The sequence below is a fragment of the Lytechinus variegatus genome, chromosome 17 (assembly GCF_018143015.1).
Source record: "Lytechinus variegatus isolate NC3 chromosome 17, Lvar_3.0, whole genome shotgun sequence".
NCBI lineage: Eukaryota > Metazoa > Echinodermata > Echinoidea > Temnopleuroida > Toxopneustidae > Lytechinus > Lytechinus variegatus.
This window is the reverse complement of record NC_054756.1, coordinates 19350636-19367825: the sequence shown is the minus strand read 5'-3', so window position 1 is coordinate 19367825 and position 17190 is coordinate 19350636. Positions and strand designations below refer to the sequence as shown.

At 36.0% G+C, this 17190-nt stretch overlaps 1 protein-coding gene across 1 annotated transcript in view; it reads right to left on the bottom strand.

The window, feature by feature from the left end:
* Positions 1–13090, bottom strand: part of LOC121431296 (cubilin-like) — a 32178-nt gene extending 19088 nt beyond the window's left edge. The window contains exons 1-3 of the mRNA XM_041628806.1: positions 12784–13090; positions 9228–9587; positions 5284–5625 (exon numbers count right to left, since the gene is read on the bottom strand). Of these exons, the coding sequence (XP_041484740.1) occupies positions 5284–5625; positions 9228–9587; positions 12784–12868 (787 nt within the window). The 5' untranslated portion in view covers positions 12869–13090. The remainder of the gene's footprint in view (positions 1–5283; positions 5626–9227; positions 9588–12783) is intronic.
* Between the last annotated feature and the right edge of the window lie 4100 nt (positions 13091–17190).

The following is a 17190-nucleotide window of genomic DNA, read 5'->3' as shown; positions in this document are numbered from 1 at the left end:
CATCCTGCAAGATCTTTCAAGTAATGATCCATGAAGCTGCAGGATCCCAGCCAAAACACCTGCAATTGGAACTGACTGGTAAAAATCAACTTCTTTGAGAGCTTTCAAGTCATGATACATGTAGATCCCGGAGCAGCAGGATCCAGGCCAACAAGCCTGGAAACAGAACTGATGGTCGGTCCAAATCAACTCTTGGGAGATCTTTCACGTAATGATAAATCCCGAAGCTGAAGGATTGATCCAGGTCAAAGCACCTACAACAGAACGGACAGGTCCAAATCAACTTTTGCAGGGTTGAGTCATGATAGATCAATCATATAGCTACAGGATCCGGCCAACATGACTAGAAACGGAACTGATCGGTCAAAATCAACTTTAGCATGCAGAATCTTTCACGTCATGATAGATCACAAAGCTGCAGGATTGATCCAAGTCAGAACACCTGGAGATGGAATTGACAAGTCAAAATCAACTCCTGCACATGGCATTAGGTCCGGAAACGGTATGGAAAGCTAATATGATCTTCATTGCAGGCTTCGAAATGGAGGGGATAAACCAAGGCAGAGTTTGTTGGCTTTCAAGAGAACGACTACTGTTAGCTAGAGATAAAGTGGTATCCAAGCACTCATTTGAAAATTACTTTCTGGCGGGATTTTGGTGTTTGAAATAATTTCTAATTTAGTTGACTCATTCAATTCTTGGCGGTCATTTTTCATCGCTCCAAGATCAGAGATATTCAACTTATAAGCACCCATGCTCTCCTGGTGAGCTCTCGTAACTGTTCTTCTAACTATTCTTCTCTTGTTAAATGTTGCTTTTGTGGAATTCTTTCCAAGGGCATTTGTAGGTGTTATACAGGGTCTTAAAGGATATTCATAGGGCAAATACATAGCCACAAATTTCCAGAATGTCAACGGTTACTAGACTTTTAATTCTCGATGATACAAATTCAATCAATTTTACCTCTATTGCCAATCACTCAGTTAAGTAAACAAGAGGTCGATTATCATTCAATGATAAATGGGTAACTAAATTATATAGTAATAACAGACATAAACAAAGTAACCTTTGCTATGAAAGACACCAAATAATTTAAATCGATGGTCGATCTTTTACATGTTATGTTAATCCATGATAATTATGGTTTCCAAATGGAGAAAAATTGGTGTGAAGGTGATTTTTTAACATGCAGCAAGCATTACTATACCAATGATATGGAGCCCATAGACATCATCTTGGGAAATATGAACCATATCATGAGGTAGTTAAATTTGTGCAAGATTTTATGCCAATCAATAATCATCTATCAATAATCTTACCGTAAGACCTTTAACCATTGGTTGCTACAGAAAACATGTTACATCATCTGGTATATTTCGCATGGCCGTGTATACATGGTATAATAGTTCCTGGGTTGTTGTGATTAATGTATAAATTCTTTAATAGAAAAGATATGGTTCATATGAATTATGATCATGAAAAAATACCCTATAAGAATTGGTTACTGTGGAAAAAATGTTACCTAGCAACCGTTGCTATGGTGCATATTAGGTATTCCTAAGGAAAAATTCATCACATTAGGAATCTATGGGCCAGATTTAATTTCTGAGCTATTCTGAGTAAATCATATTGATCATATTCATCTGAACAATGATAAACAATTTGTTGCTAGGAAAATGGTCCCTTGGCAGCTGTTGCTGTGAATAAATGGATAAAAACTGTTGTGATACAAAGGAACATGCTTTAGATTAAAATTCATGCAACACATCACTCATGAAAATGTTACTTAAGCCCAATAAAGCTCAGTTACTAAGGTAAATATGTTACCTAGCAACCGTTGCTATGTTTGGCAAATTCATGTTGGCACCCCCTGCTAAAAGTGATTAGAATAACTTACTCTACCTCTGTGCCAATTTTCATGCTTTTACCATTTTCTGAACATTTTTTTCACCAATCACCTAGACTATTGATTGCAGTAGCAAGATTAGAGGCGTAATTTCCTTCAGCAAGAAATTTATCAACATTGTGCTGCACTCGACCCAGGTGAGGTGAATGGGTACCCGGTAGGAAGAAATTCCTCGAATGCTCGAGCGCCCGATCAAGGTAGCCGTGCTAAAGCCGGGGTAATAATAGCAGGGCCCGCTGGGAGAACAGTTTTCGGAACTGAAGTGGCTACCCTGGGTAAATATGCCTCTTTTATTATTATTATTATTATTATTATTAGAGGTTAGATTCCCAAAATACGCATGGTTTAAATTTGTATTATTTTAGTAATGTACAATACACAACTCAGTGATATGCAAATTATACAGCCGATGATGTCTCTCACTCACTATTTCTGTTGTTTGTTTTTATGTGGTTTTATACAACATTTCAATTTTTACAAACTTTTACAAAAACAAAATGTTGAAACAATTTGTTCAGGGAAAAAACTAACCCTGTAGCAAATGACAATGAGGAGAAATTTGAAATATATAGGGAGTGGATGATGTCATCAGTCCCCTCATACTGACCAGGATGTGCATGAAAGTGTTTTGTGAAATTATGCGAAGATTTGAAAAGCCATAACTGTCTTATTTTGCATCCGATTTTAATGAAATTGTCAATGTTATGTTTTTTTTATAGATTTTCTCCTTTGTATTCCCATCTATTTTATTCCAAGGGTGAACTTGTCCTTTAAGTTACAAGACATGCATGTATCATATAAACATGTGCGAAAATGCGGAATGATTACATGTATGATTTCATGTAATAACATAAAGAAAAGGAAAGTAGGACATAACATTATCAGCCTGAGTACTTTACAGTCATGACGATGTGCATGTAGGTATCTTTTACAAAATACTACTAAAGTTCAAAGTTTCATAACCCTGTTTTATTTGTCAGATATTTACGACAGATGATGGTATTAATGTGACTTTATTATTATCATTGTTTGGTCATAAAAAACATACAAAAATTGTATAATGTAATTACATAAATAAAATCTGAAATTTTAAAATGCGGAATAATTACATGTATGATTTCATGTAAGAACATAATGAAATGGAAAGTAGGACATAACATGATCAGCCCAAGTATTATACATTCATGACGATGTGCATGTAGGTATCTCTTACAAAATACTACTAAAGTTCAAAGTTTAATAACCTTGTTTTATTTGTCAGATATTTACGACAGATGATGGTATTAATGTGACTTTATTATCATAAAAACATACAAAGATTGTATAATGTAATTACATAAATAAAATCTGAAATTGGATCATTGAATATGGATAAAGTAAAAATGAAAGAAAAGAATATATAGAGTTGTCTCAAAACAGCCCCCTTATTTCAGCTTCTAAATTATTCAATAACCTACCCGCAACCACCCAATATTGAAATTTGCACGTCTCATATAACTTTCTTAATTCAGGTCCAGCCCCCCCCCCCCTCTGACCACCCCAGGTATGTCATCATAACTTAGAAGGTGAATTGACCAAGTTTTAATGAAACTTGAACATGGGGGTAATTGTGTATAAACCCTGTGAAAGTTCCAGGTCACACGACAAAGGTCAAAGTTTATTTAAGGTCAATGATGTTTTGGGTAAGTGTTAAATTGTCATCATTTGTAAGCTTATGGACATGGTTAATGACGTATAGACATAGGGGTAATCCAGCATCATTACTCACCTCACATGACCTGGTCATAGGCCATTTAGGGTCAATGAATATACCAAGTTGGAGGAGTCAATGACACAATATTAACCAAGGTTAAGTTTTTGAAATGTCGTTAAAACTTAAAGAGTGTATAGACTTAACGCGATGCAGGGCGACGTCAACCCATGCACCCTTTCGGTACAAGCCATGTTGTACTATCACATCGTAACTTCGCTGCCAGGAATGTACTAAAAACAATGATAAAACCTCACGTGACTATCGGTAGTGAATCTAACCATGGACCTATTACGTAATACGTCTATGATCTAACTCAGGGATATAATTATGACAAGAAATAATCAAACCCATTTAGTGATATCAGAATGTAGGCATTGGTTTAGATTTTAGAATAGTAATTTGGAAATAAATATCATTCATCCCATGCCTTGATTATTTACGTTTTATATTAGATCCATCCTGTCACCTGTAGAAGGTGGTAAAAGAGTATAGAGTCAAAGTGGTAGGTCCATGCTGACAAACAGACAAAGATAGAAATTTGCTAAAAAGCATTAAACATTTTCCACTCACATCTAATCTCAGCTGTCAAGTTCGCCATGAATCCTGTAGATGTCCTTTGATTATTTGTGGTAAATTGAAGCCAGAGATAGGATCCATTCGTTGTGATATCAGCAGGTAAGGAACTACCATATAGACTCTCCAATTCAGTTGAGCTTGAAAAGTCCGATGTCCATCCATCATTCACTATTACATAGTCACCCCAAGAGATTGAGAAGGAGATGAATTGAAGTCTTAATCGATACGCAGGAGGAGCACTTACAAACCATCTCACGTTGAGATTGCTGTAGTAACGGTTCTGATAATTAGGAGATTGCAACAGTTCACTACCCCCATCTTGCATATGGATAGCTGAAATAAAAATCATATTTTCAAAAGTAATGGGATATAGAGCACTATATTTGCGTTATTGCAATTACATGTAAATGAGACATACATGTACAAGACATACATGTCTTTGGGAACCTTGAATAATCTTCTCTCCGCAGCTCGTAGGATAAATAATCCACTCATGGCTAAGTTAAACACTGCTTAATCTTACATTCAGATAGGCCTACATATTTTCATCGTTATGTATACCATTTGGAAATGGTAAAAACTGTTTATGTGAAGAGCTTACATGTTTCATTGCCGTACTAAAATAAATAACAAGAACAAAATCTAATATAACGGATGATCAGGAGACTGAATGTGGCCACGATCTAAGTTCTGTAATGTGATAGCGGCAATCCAACAATTGTTTTCTAGACATGTGATCTTTTTTTAGTCTTTGGAAATATTGTTGAATATTCTATTGGATAAAAAAATGAAGATTAATAAATGTGTGATATTTATCTTCAGTTTATCATAATCACGTCAATCGTTTGAATGAAATTCACTGTTATCATAATTTAAGCTTTGATCTCGAATAATAATTTGTAAAAAAAAGACATTATTTACCCCTTGACTAGATTATTGTATCAGTTTTATAGGAGAACCATCTTTTCACCTGTAGGAGGTCGTGAAAGAGTATAAAATCCTGTAAGAAAGACAGAAAGTTGATGAGCATTAAAAATTTTCCACTTACATCTCATCTCAGCTGTCAGGTTGGCCATGAATCCTGTAGATGTCGATTGCCGAGTATTTGTGGTGAATTGAAGCCACAGATAGGATCCATTCGATATGATATCAACAGGTAATGATGTACCTGATAGATTCTCCAATTCAGTTGAGCTTGAAAAGTCCGATGTCCATCCATCGCTCACTATTACATTGTCGCCCCAAGAGATTGAGAAGGAGATGAATTGAAGTCTTAATCGATACGCAGGAGGAGCACTTACAAACCATCTTACGTTGAGATTGTTGTAGTAATTGCCCGGATGATTAGGAGATTGCAACAGTTCACTACCCCCATCTAGCAAATGGATAGCTGAAATAAAAAAAAATCATAACACCTATTCACAAAATAACAGGATAACGAACATTTTATCTGTGTTATCTAAATTCCATGTAATAAATGAGACATACATGCATTTGGAAACCTCATGTAAACTTCTCTCTACAGCTTATACATCAGTAAAATGTTGTGTAGTCTAGGCTCAAACCTCCAACGCCATGGTCAAGGCTTCAGTACACAAGGCCAATGCATGCAGGCCCAAGGCCAAGGCATTTTAACCGAAAACTGGCCGGAGGGGGGGGGGGATTCCGCCGCGCGATTTTTTTTTGACCGCGCCACCCGCGGAGTTTATATCTCGCGCATCTTTTGAGACCAAATTTACGACGCTCGGGTATCGCGGTTCCGAAATTACGCAACATTTAGTAAGTGCATGCACTCTAAAAAAGATTTACACAATATTTGGAACATGCATGCATTCACAAAATAACAGGATAACGAACATTTTATCTGTGTTATCTAAATTCCATGTAATAAATGAGACATACATGCATTTGGAAACCTCATGTAAACTTCTCTCTACAGCTTATACATCAGTAAAATGTTGTGTAGTCTAGGCTCAAACCTCCAACGCCATGGTCAAGGCTTCAGTACACAAGGCCAATGCATGCAGGCCCAAGGCCAAGGCATTTTAACCGTAAACTGGCCGGAGGGGGGGGATTCCGCCGCGCGATTTTTTTTGACCGCGCCACCCGCGGAGTTTATATCTCGCGCATCTTTTGAGACCAAATTTACGACGCTCGGGTATCGCGGTTCCGAAATTACGCAACATTTAGTAAGTGCATGCACTCTAAAAAAGATTTACACAATATTGGGAACATGCATGCTGGTTGGGTAAAAAGTAATATTTGGTAAATGTTACGCAATGTTGTGTTGAACTAGCCCAATATGGGGTGAAAAAATACCCCCAAAAACATGCATGTTCCCTTTTTACTCAACATTGGGTAGAATTTTACACTCTAAAAAATGAAGTGCTATTTCAGCTCTTAAAGAGCGTGTATAGTGACAGCACTTCGGAGTGCTGATTTTCTCGTTCAAATTTGAACTAAACAAATCAGCACTCCGAAGTGCAGTCACTATACACGCTCTTTTAGAGCTGAATTAGCACTTCATTTTTAGAGTGTACTCAGTGTTTTTAGAGTGTGCCAGAAAAAAATGTTCCGAAACGTGATTTGTGTACAAAGTCAATGCAAATTGAGTTTTCTCATCTTATTCATAATTTTTTTAAACAGCTGAAATCAATTGATTTCATTTTAATTATGTTTCAAAAAGATTGTGCAAAACATCTGGTGGAAAAACAAAGAAAAGCAAAAGGTTGAAAAACAAAGAAAAGCAGAAGGTTGAGAAACAAATAAATACATAAGAAATTCATAAACAAGAAAATGCATAAGAAATTGATTTCCAAACCGATTTTTTTTTTCAATCATTCGATTGTTAAGAATAGGAGTGGGCTGTAAATGGGTGATTTGGGGTTTTACTGTGGCAAAAGTTTTTTTTGTGTTCCTTTCAGGCACGTACGCAAGGGGGGGGTTTAGGGGGTTCAACCCCCCCCCTTTTTCGTTTCGTTTCTTTTTTTTTTTTTTGCTTGTCTCACCGGAGGTCGGTCTGGTCAAGGAGTTATCGGGCAAGCGCCTGATAACTCCTTGGTCTGGTTACGGACAGTTCCCCTACCCAATAATGTATATGACAGCAATAATGAACAGAATCTCATGTTTCCGACGAAAAACACAGAAAAAATTTCCGCTCGCTTCGCTCGCTCCATTTTATTATATCTTTTATTTCCGCATGTCGCCGACATGATTACGGTATCGCCATTAACAAGGCCATACATGATTATCATGATGTATACTTATGAATACAAGTGAACCAAGACAAAGACATACGTTTTCTTACAATATATGTTTTACCAATATGAAAACCAAAATGACGGAAAACGCTAAAATGTCGGTTAGCTCGCTCCGCTCGCTCGTAATAATTTATGAAGTATCTAGTCTCCTGTTCAAGGCCGTATTATGAGTGTTACGAATAGAAGGACACGTAGCATCGACTAATACTTGATTTACTAACAAACTATTGACAAGAAATGTATGTTTTGACGGGAAATAAACGCGAAAATTTCGGCTCGCTCACTCCGCTCGCTCGTAATTATTCATGACATTTCTCAAGTTTCTAGTCTCTTGATCAAGGCCATATCATGAGACTTACGAGCAGAAGGACATGTATGATCAACTAATATGTAATTATTACCAACAAGCTATTGAGTAGAATTGTATGTTTTGACGGAAAAACGCAAACATTTCGGCTCGCTCGCTCCGCTCGCTCGTAATTATTCATGACATTTCTCAAGTTTCTAGTGTTCTGATCAAGGCCATATCATGAGTGCTACGATCCGAAGGACATGTAGCATCGACTATGATACCAACAAACTATTGACAAAAAGGTTATGTTTTCAACGCAAAAACGAGAACATTTCTGCTCGCTCGCGGGTCATGACCGCACTGTTACATACCCATCCCCACTTAAATGTTATTGTCTTATTTGCAGCGCTGAAAAAAAAAAGAAAAAAAAAATCATCACCTCCCCCCCCCCCCGCTCATCACTTTTTAGAGACTGTGCGGGAGATTAAAAAAAAAATCAGCTCGAACCCCCCCCCCCCCCTTTCAAAAATCCTGCGTACGCGCCTGGTTCCTTTTAACTTATTACAACATGAAATTACAATATTTTTTGTCTCGAGTCCGAGAAAAAAAGTGTCCCGGGCCAAAATCCAAAATGGCCGCCAACCCCCCCCCTCAAAAAAAAAATCACAGTTTTGGCCACAAATTCTTTATTTGGTAGTCTTTTTCTCTGGTTTTGGTGTCTATTCATATATTTTGGGGAAGGCAGTTTTTTTTCTATAATTTATTTGTAGAGTTAAAAGGTAATTATACCTAATTTTTCCCATTTTTATAGCCTTTTTTCAGCCAAATCAAGGAGGTGATATCTCCTTGGCCAAATGTAGGTTTTATCGTTTAACCTGGAGTTCTTGAATATTAGATGGTACGAGGTCAATAATAGCAAGCAGCTTCATAGAGCTATAGTGCTCTTATTCCTCTACTATGGGTTTTACGGATATTTATGAAAGATATCTTATCAAATAAAAAAATGTAAATTATCCATAGGGGCTATACAGTTTAGGTCTACAATGTAGGCATACTGTTACTGTACATACTACACTGCATATATCCATTTTGGAGTCAGATCTGTCAGAATTATTCCTGTCATCAGATCACTATAATCTTTATCATAATCATTATCAATATCATTATTATTGATCATCATTAGTCACGATTATAACTTTTACATTATCGCTTTCATGTATGCTGTTTCCTCGGAGGTGGAGCCCCTCCCCAATTTGTACGCCATTCGAAAGCACCCCTGCGGTGCACTATGGAAGTTTTTCCAATGAACAAGCTTGAAAGGCTTTATAGGGTATTATAAACAAGGAGAAAAAATCATGAAGGATAAAATAACTTTACTAACACCATGCAAACGGACAATAATTAATCAGATTCGTATCAGTAAAATGTTATCGAACTTACATCGAACCTGCGCAGTCAATTGGGCTTGGAATCCTCTGAAGGCATTCTGAGAATCACTTAGAAATTGAATCCAGAGATATGACCCATAAGATGTGATGTCTTCGGGAATCGAATCTCCTGATAGAGATGCCACTCTTGTTGATCTTGAGTAGTCTGATGTCCATCCATCTCTCACATATACGTAGTCACGATTTTTCTCGGTTTCGAATAGGTAGAAGGTAAGTCTCAACCGATATTCAGGCGGAGCCGAAACTATCCAGCCTTTGTTCAGATTATTGTAGTAGTAGTATTTGTTGCGATAGTAACTCCAATAGGAGGGACTCTGGATAGATGTAACTGAATCAGGTCTCACACTTTTACCTGTACATAAAAGTATAACTTTTCTTTATCATTCTCTTTGACAAAGCCTCTCTGTTATAATTAAGGAAATGTCGTTATTCGTCCTTATTACAGCTTTGAAATTGCCGTGCGTTGGGGAAATTAGAGTATCAGGAGGATACCCCATGATGAACCAAAAGATCATCAAAATTAGATGTGCAACATTGAAATTTGGTTTAGCATAGATTTAAATGATGGATCCTTATATCTGAGTGAATGAATGAATTCACTTTATTATCCAATGCAATAATAATACCAATTTACAAGTTCACAGACAATCAGCTATGAATACATAGACAAGCGATGACAATAGGAACTAGAAAATAGCATGAATGCCAAGTCTGGCCCCTTCTAGTCTAGATAGATAGAAACATGTTTTAAGAATGAAAAATCGCGAATCTACTAACATGACTAATATACTCTAGAAATGAAGACATAACAAAATTTAACAGTATTTACATTTGACAGATATCTAGATGATAACAAAACTACCATATAGATGGTGTCAAAATTCATTTTTCCAACAGAATGTTCGACAACAGCTTTACGAAAACTTGATCTTGATGGTTTTTTCTGATTTTGATTGGTAAATAATTCCAAGAAGTTGTGCCGACATAAGATAAACACTCCTTTCCCAAGCTTGTCCTAACCTTTGGTACATACAGATTCTCATCTTCCTTTTGCCTTGTATTATATCCATGTTGAGTTAGCGAACAATATTGTAGCAGTGAATATGGCAAATTTATATTAATTAGATCATACATAAAACTACAGATAGATAATCTATACAGTTGGTAAATGTCAAGTATCTTAAGAACCCTGAATAACGGTGCTGTCTTTTAGATTACATGACTGGCTACTGACATACTTGATTCCATTGCATTTTCTCCAAAAATGGGGGGAAAACTACAAAAAATGACAATTCCTTGAAAATTTTTGAATATTTGCATAATTAATTAGATAAATAAAAATGATAATAAATATCTCAAATTTGACAACGCATTCTTGTAAAATACATAATGAGACACCCACACACCGAATTTGGTCGCAATCGGTCGATAAACGGCCGAGATCTGAGGGGGGGGGCCTAATAGCCCCCCCCCCCCCCGGCTATGCAATGTCAAAATAGCCTGGCCTTTATAGGGTTAAGGTCTAATTCTTAAAAAAAAAAATCAGCTCGCGCTTCCGGTTCGCATCATAATTTAGTATTAAAAAAATCTATGAATCTGAAAAATGTTGCATAAATTTCCCTCAGAATATAAAAAAATTCTGCTCGCGCTTCGCGCTCGCTTTGAGATTCACAGATTGTTAAATTGCAAATGCATATATGAGTTTGTTCTTTTTATATAAATAAATTGTAAAATCTTAAGTTTTTTCAAGTCAAAACTTCAAAAGTTCTCAGCTCGCGCTTTACCATGTTTACCAACAGTGATAAGAATGTCCCGGTTGAAATTCTAAATCTAGAAAAAAAAAAACAGCTCGCGCTTTGCGCTCACATCATAAATTTAGTGAAAATGTTGCCTAAATTTCCCTCAGAATATCAAAACAATTCTCCTCGCGCTTCGCACTCGTATTGAGATACAAAGATTGTTAAATAAAAGTATAAAGAGTTGTCAGCTCGTACTTCTGTACTGACAGTGAACCATTTTATTTCATGTTGGACAGTGCTTAAGATGTTCCCTTTCTTGTCAGTAAATCAAAATTTCAGCTCGCGCTTCGTGATTGCCTAATGATTAGTGAGAAAAACAGCACGTGTAATTACAGATGCAGAAAATGAGTATGTAAAAACATATAAAAATATTTAGTTTTCAATTAAAAATATCCAAAATTTTCAGCTCGCGATTCGCGCTCTCATCAGTGATACCCGTTCTTTTCATGATTACAAAAACTGCATGTTCATGATTGCGAAAACTGTTGAAAATATCAAATTTTCAGGTTGTAAATCTATTATATTGAAAATATATTATATTCATGAGTCACTGCAAACATGTCCTTATTAAAAAAGTATCAGCTCGCGCTCACATGAATTGCTATATATGCATATTATTCATGCAAAAGTGCTTACAATGTCCATTTTTCTGATCGGAAATCAAAATTTCAGCTCGCATCGATTGTTTGGTTGATATATCCATCCTCTTCATGGTTACAACCAAGTTTTCAGGTCGAAATATAAAATAATTTAGCTAGCGCTTCGCGCTCACATTTTGGGATTGGAGAGAGTGTATTCTTTCATGGACCAATGTAAACAGTTTTTAAAGGTCTTTTTGCTGTCCAGTTTATCAAAAGTTTTCAACTCGTGCATTGCATACGCGTGGATCGTTTAGTTAGATACCCCCATGATGATTACAATTTTCAGGGCTAAATACATTATATAAAATAGCCAGAAATTGGAGCTCGCGCTTTGCGCGGTAATAATAATAATAATATATGTGATTTGTCATGCGCCAAATCCACTCGGCAGAGTGCCCAAGGCGCAGTGAAAGAAGAAAGAAAGAACGAAAGAGAACAGGTACAAATAATTTACATTCAGGTACAAATAATTTGCAAATAATTTACATTCAGGCCACATGAAATACCTCATGTTGCATCTAAAAATAAAAAAAAAATTAGGACGATCCCCTTAAAAAAGAAAATTATGTTTCGGCGGTCGCGACAGGAAAATGTTGATGAAGATGTACCCCCCCCCCCCATTGATAAAAGCTGAAACTGATCCTGGGTATGACGAAAAAAGGACAATGTAGAACACTTCCAAGATTGGTTGCCGGACGTCAGTAATCTCTACCGAATTTTGTCGGTAAGCAGGGTCTCCATCCCCCCCCCCCCTACTGAAGAATGCCCAGCAACGCTTTTTATAAAAAGAACAAACTCATATATGCATTTGCATGGTATAGGGGTACCTATACCATGCAAAACAATCACAATCAGATGGTCATTTTGACGTTTTTATACACGGTTTAGGAAAGAAAATGTGGGGGTGAAGCCCACCCCTCCTCGCTTCCGCAGCCCCTGAACATAATGCATATAATTTCGGAGACGGGAGACCCCCCACCCCCTTCCAAGTAAAGATGGTAAAAATTCGTAGAGAGTTCCCTTTCTCATATACTTAAGATCTCGATGATAATTTTAATATTTCACAACGATCACAATTGATAGTCATAAATGACATTGATATACTTACTCGTCCATCTAATTGGTTGTACAATCGAACTGGTGACACAGGGAATAAGAAACACCAAACAGATCACAGAGAATAAGCTAGCCATACTAGTAGCCTTGAAGTAGTCCACTCAATAACTCCGAACACATTTTCATACAGATACAATCAAAATTATGCTCAAAAAACTTGAATTCATCGACAGAGAAATTCCAAGTGAATTACAGTAAAGGATAATCGTGAATGACCTGAAACTGATCCTTCTAACAAACGGCAACAATTCTCGAGTATAATCCAGTATTTTCTTTACTTCCTCTTCAGCAATCATGGCAATAGGAATCCATCATCGTTTTCATGTATATCATATTCGTTTTATACAGAAAATAGACGTTTCTTAACAAGGAAATATTCTAACAGCTTCAATGCGGATTATCAGGGAATTTTCTTTTTTCGTTTTCAAGTGTTTCCGGTTGTAGGTACATGATTTCTTTCTAGAAAAGAAATTGATTATATGGTTGTTGTTTTTTCAATCAGCTTTTTAGCATAGAACTTATTAACTGCATTATATCGTATTTTAAAATGACAACCCCGTAATTTAACTCGGATTATCTTATAATTCTTGTAAGAAACTAGCACTGTGTGAAGTTGTCAGGAAATTGTCCTATAAATAGACCTAATTGAGTGGAACATTGATTCCATTAACATCATGAGCCACCAGGAGAGCTTGAATGGTTGAGCAATGATGGCGAAAGTGATATACGTAGATCCTCATCAAGCAGACATTTTGCATTGACCCGAACATACATGTCAATCTCGCGATTCACGTCATGTTCGTGGTTTTCTGATATCATGTGGTCATAAACAATCTAGAAACGCCTTCACAGTTTGAACAAGTTTTAGTCTAGGAGATAGGGGGTTTCATTCAGTATTTTTGGTGGGGAAGGTTTGACAAGCTTATCCGGGGTAAAATTGTGTGCTGATTAAAAAATGTCACTCTAATTGACCGTATTCACGCCATTTTGGCCTATTTTTGACCAAAAATTACCATTTTGACCACTCTTTGGAAAATGGTCCCTTAACAGAATGCTTTTGTAACCACATCCAATTAAAATGGTCTACTCTAAGTAAAAATGCACCCAAATTCCAGATAAAGTGGTTTCATTTTCCAAATAACAATATAAGTGGTAATTTTAGCCAAGTGTTAACCAAAATGACCATTTCCATGATTTTGGGGTCCGAAATGTGTTACAAATATTGTTCAGAACTATGATTGGACGTCTTTAGAAATCCACATTTATTTTCAAAATGTGCGCTGGATCATAACAATCAACCTCATGTAATTTATTCCATTAGTTTTGACCCATGAATGTCATTTTGGGTACTTTAGACATAACTGACTATTCGCGCGGTTTAGCATTATAAACTTCAAATATGCAGGAAATTGTGGTCTGAAGTATATTTTCTCTTCTTCCCTTATTAAATGGGAATGCATTCAAAGGTCTGTATTGTGTAGAATTTTATGCTGATTCTAAATATATCAGCCTTAATGACCCTTTTCAACAACTTATGGTCATTTTAACCACTTATGGCCCTGACAGTGACCAATAACATCAGTTCATTTTATCCAAAAAATACTTCAATGTGACCAGAATCGTTAGGACGTGCTGTGACACCTAACTCTGGTGTATTATTCCTTAAAAATTGGGCATCCCAAAAGTATTTTGACCAATTTGGTAATTTTGGTCACGTTCACCCCTGCCCAATTCAGCCAGTAGCAAACATAGTGAGCAGACAATTCAGGATTGCATATGATTTAATTCGACTCCGGTCAGCATTTTAAGAGGTAGTACTTTGTAACGATGATCTAAACTGGACTAGTAGTGGAGCGTTGTGGCCCAGTGGATTAGTCTACGGACTCTGAAACAGACGGTCGTGGGTTCGAATCCCAGCCATGGCGTAATTTCCTTCAGCAAGAAATTGATCCACAATGTGCTGCACTCAACCCAGGTGAGGTAAATGGGTACCTGGCAGGAATTTATTCCTTGAAACGCAGCGCGCGTAACAGCTGCACTGCTAAAGCCAGGGTTATTATGCTGCATATACTGTAGAGCGCTTAGAGACTTCTGACAATGTAAGTATTAAGCGCTATAAGTATAATTAATATAATTATTAGTAAATTCTACATGGGAATTTCATGACACATTTATAAACAATATATTTGTGTGGGTGTGTTTGTGTGTGTATATTTATATTTATATTATGTAAGTATATGTTAGGGGGTGGGTCAACATGGTCTTCCCTTTAATTTCTCCACTCGTATTTCTTTGAAATCTAATAATATTTTTATATTACTTTTCAATAACATACATCTTTTGTTTCTTTTCACTGCAGGACTTTAATCCCCGTTTCTAGTAAATTCACAGTTATTTCTAAAAATTAAATAGATCTTGGCATAAAAAATTAAGATCATACACAGGTATCTGCACTTATTTGGTATAGGCTTCAGACAGAATTTCACTATATACAATGTCTAAAGAAATATTAATTATCAACATCGAAAAAAAATGTTGCCCATCTTAAGAAAGTTATTTTTCAATATTGTGATCGTGCTGTACTTAGTCTTGGGCCATTATACTGATGGACTTTTAAATTTCAAGTTAAACTTAACTACAATATGTGAGAAATTATTAGAAATGTAAATCAAAGTACTAAAATTAATGTTATCAAAACAGAATTAAAAACTACTGCATTCTCCTTTTTTAACGGGCAAGTCCATGCCAGCAAAAAGATATTTTCGATGACAAGAGAAAGAGAAAGAAAGAGAGAATTATAAAGCTGACATTTTATCAAAACTGAATGTGTGATACAGAAATATTTGACATCTTTACATTTCGCCAATTTTCGCTTCACAGTTAGGCCCATTGGCACATCCTAGTTGGTTTGCACAAATTGGTTCCATGACAATTGTTCCGGCGACATTTGCTCCGCTGTAAATTCCACACACTAATCGAATAACCTACCAGAAACCTAACATGAAATCCTTTTGCAACCCTAACCCTACATGTAAGACGAAATTACACCCGGAGCAATTGTCGCGGGAGAAAATGTCGTGTCACCGCAAGATGGAAGTAAACAACAACGTCACCAAATTAAATTTTATATCTTATTTTACCGTATTGAATATGGAGTGTATGAAATTTTCATCATTATGATATGAACAGGAGTTGAAAAGTCCTGAGAATTGATATATTGTTGATATTGTTGAAATATACAACATGGGGATATTCTTTTTTGTTTTTACATTTTCTTGGGTTTGGGTCTCATCAATCAAATGAAAGTAAAAATTTTGACAGAATGTTACACTTAAGTGAGCACTGTCCATTTCTGTAAAGCTTGAAGATATCAGTTTGCGCAGAAGAGCTCACTTACACGCTGTGTCAAGAAAAAAGGCGAATGACAAACTGACTATGGGGTACATTTCTCATTTTACATTTCTCTTGCGTTTTTGGCGAATTGAAATAAAACAGATGCATTTAAACATTTTGTAACAACTTTGCCACCAAAATTATCTTCTTATCCGTCAGTAAACACAACCTTTACCTATTTTGTGCCAGTTGGAACTGAGGACATAACTGAATGAAAACAAGTAACTTGTTTCAGACATCTCTGCATTTTTCACTATGTAGATATTACATTCAATTAAATATAGTGAATCTCTCTCTCGTTTTTGGTATGTTGAAAGATTTTTTTTTAGTTAAAATTGGAAGATTTTCTTTCCTGCTTACATGAAATTAAAATTGTCGATTTCTGTCAATCATTTTTTTTTAATTATTTGTTAGATGGTAAATCAAATGCATCAGGTATTTTACAAATAAAGACATTCTTGTGGTTGTAATCATATATTCTAATTCCCTTAGTTGCCGTAGTTCATGTTAATGAGATGAATACAGGCTCGGAACACGACTATTGGTAAAAATCAAACAAAGTTGTTATATACAGTAAGATACAGTAAGAGTGAAATCGTGTCAAGTAAACCGAAACAAGAAAAACGATAAGGAAAAAAAAATTACAAACCCACAAGCCAATACAGACAAATTGATAAGTGGTGACTACGTCAGCCATAGCTTCAACACTTGAGTTCAAAGAATTTGCTTGCTCTTTGGAATTGACAGTGACGCCCTGAGTTAGATATTTCTTAAGAATTATTTCTCCCTTTTATTGGTATGTTTTTGATATTCAAGAATTCAAGTGAATCATATATACAGTACTTAAATAATGAGAAAAAAATATCAAGGAACAAAATGTAACAAGGGAGAATTTGATGACCTTTATTTGCTTTGCTTGTCCATGTTGTCAGAAAATGTTTAACTGGAATGTTCTTCTAGGCCAAGGCCATTATTTCTATTCATTTGATTTGGCTTCATTTTTACT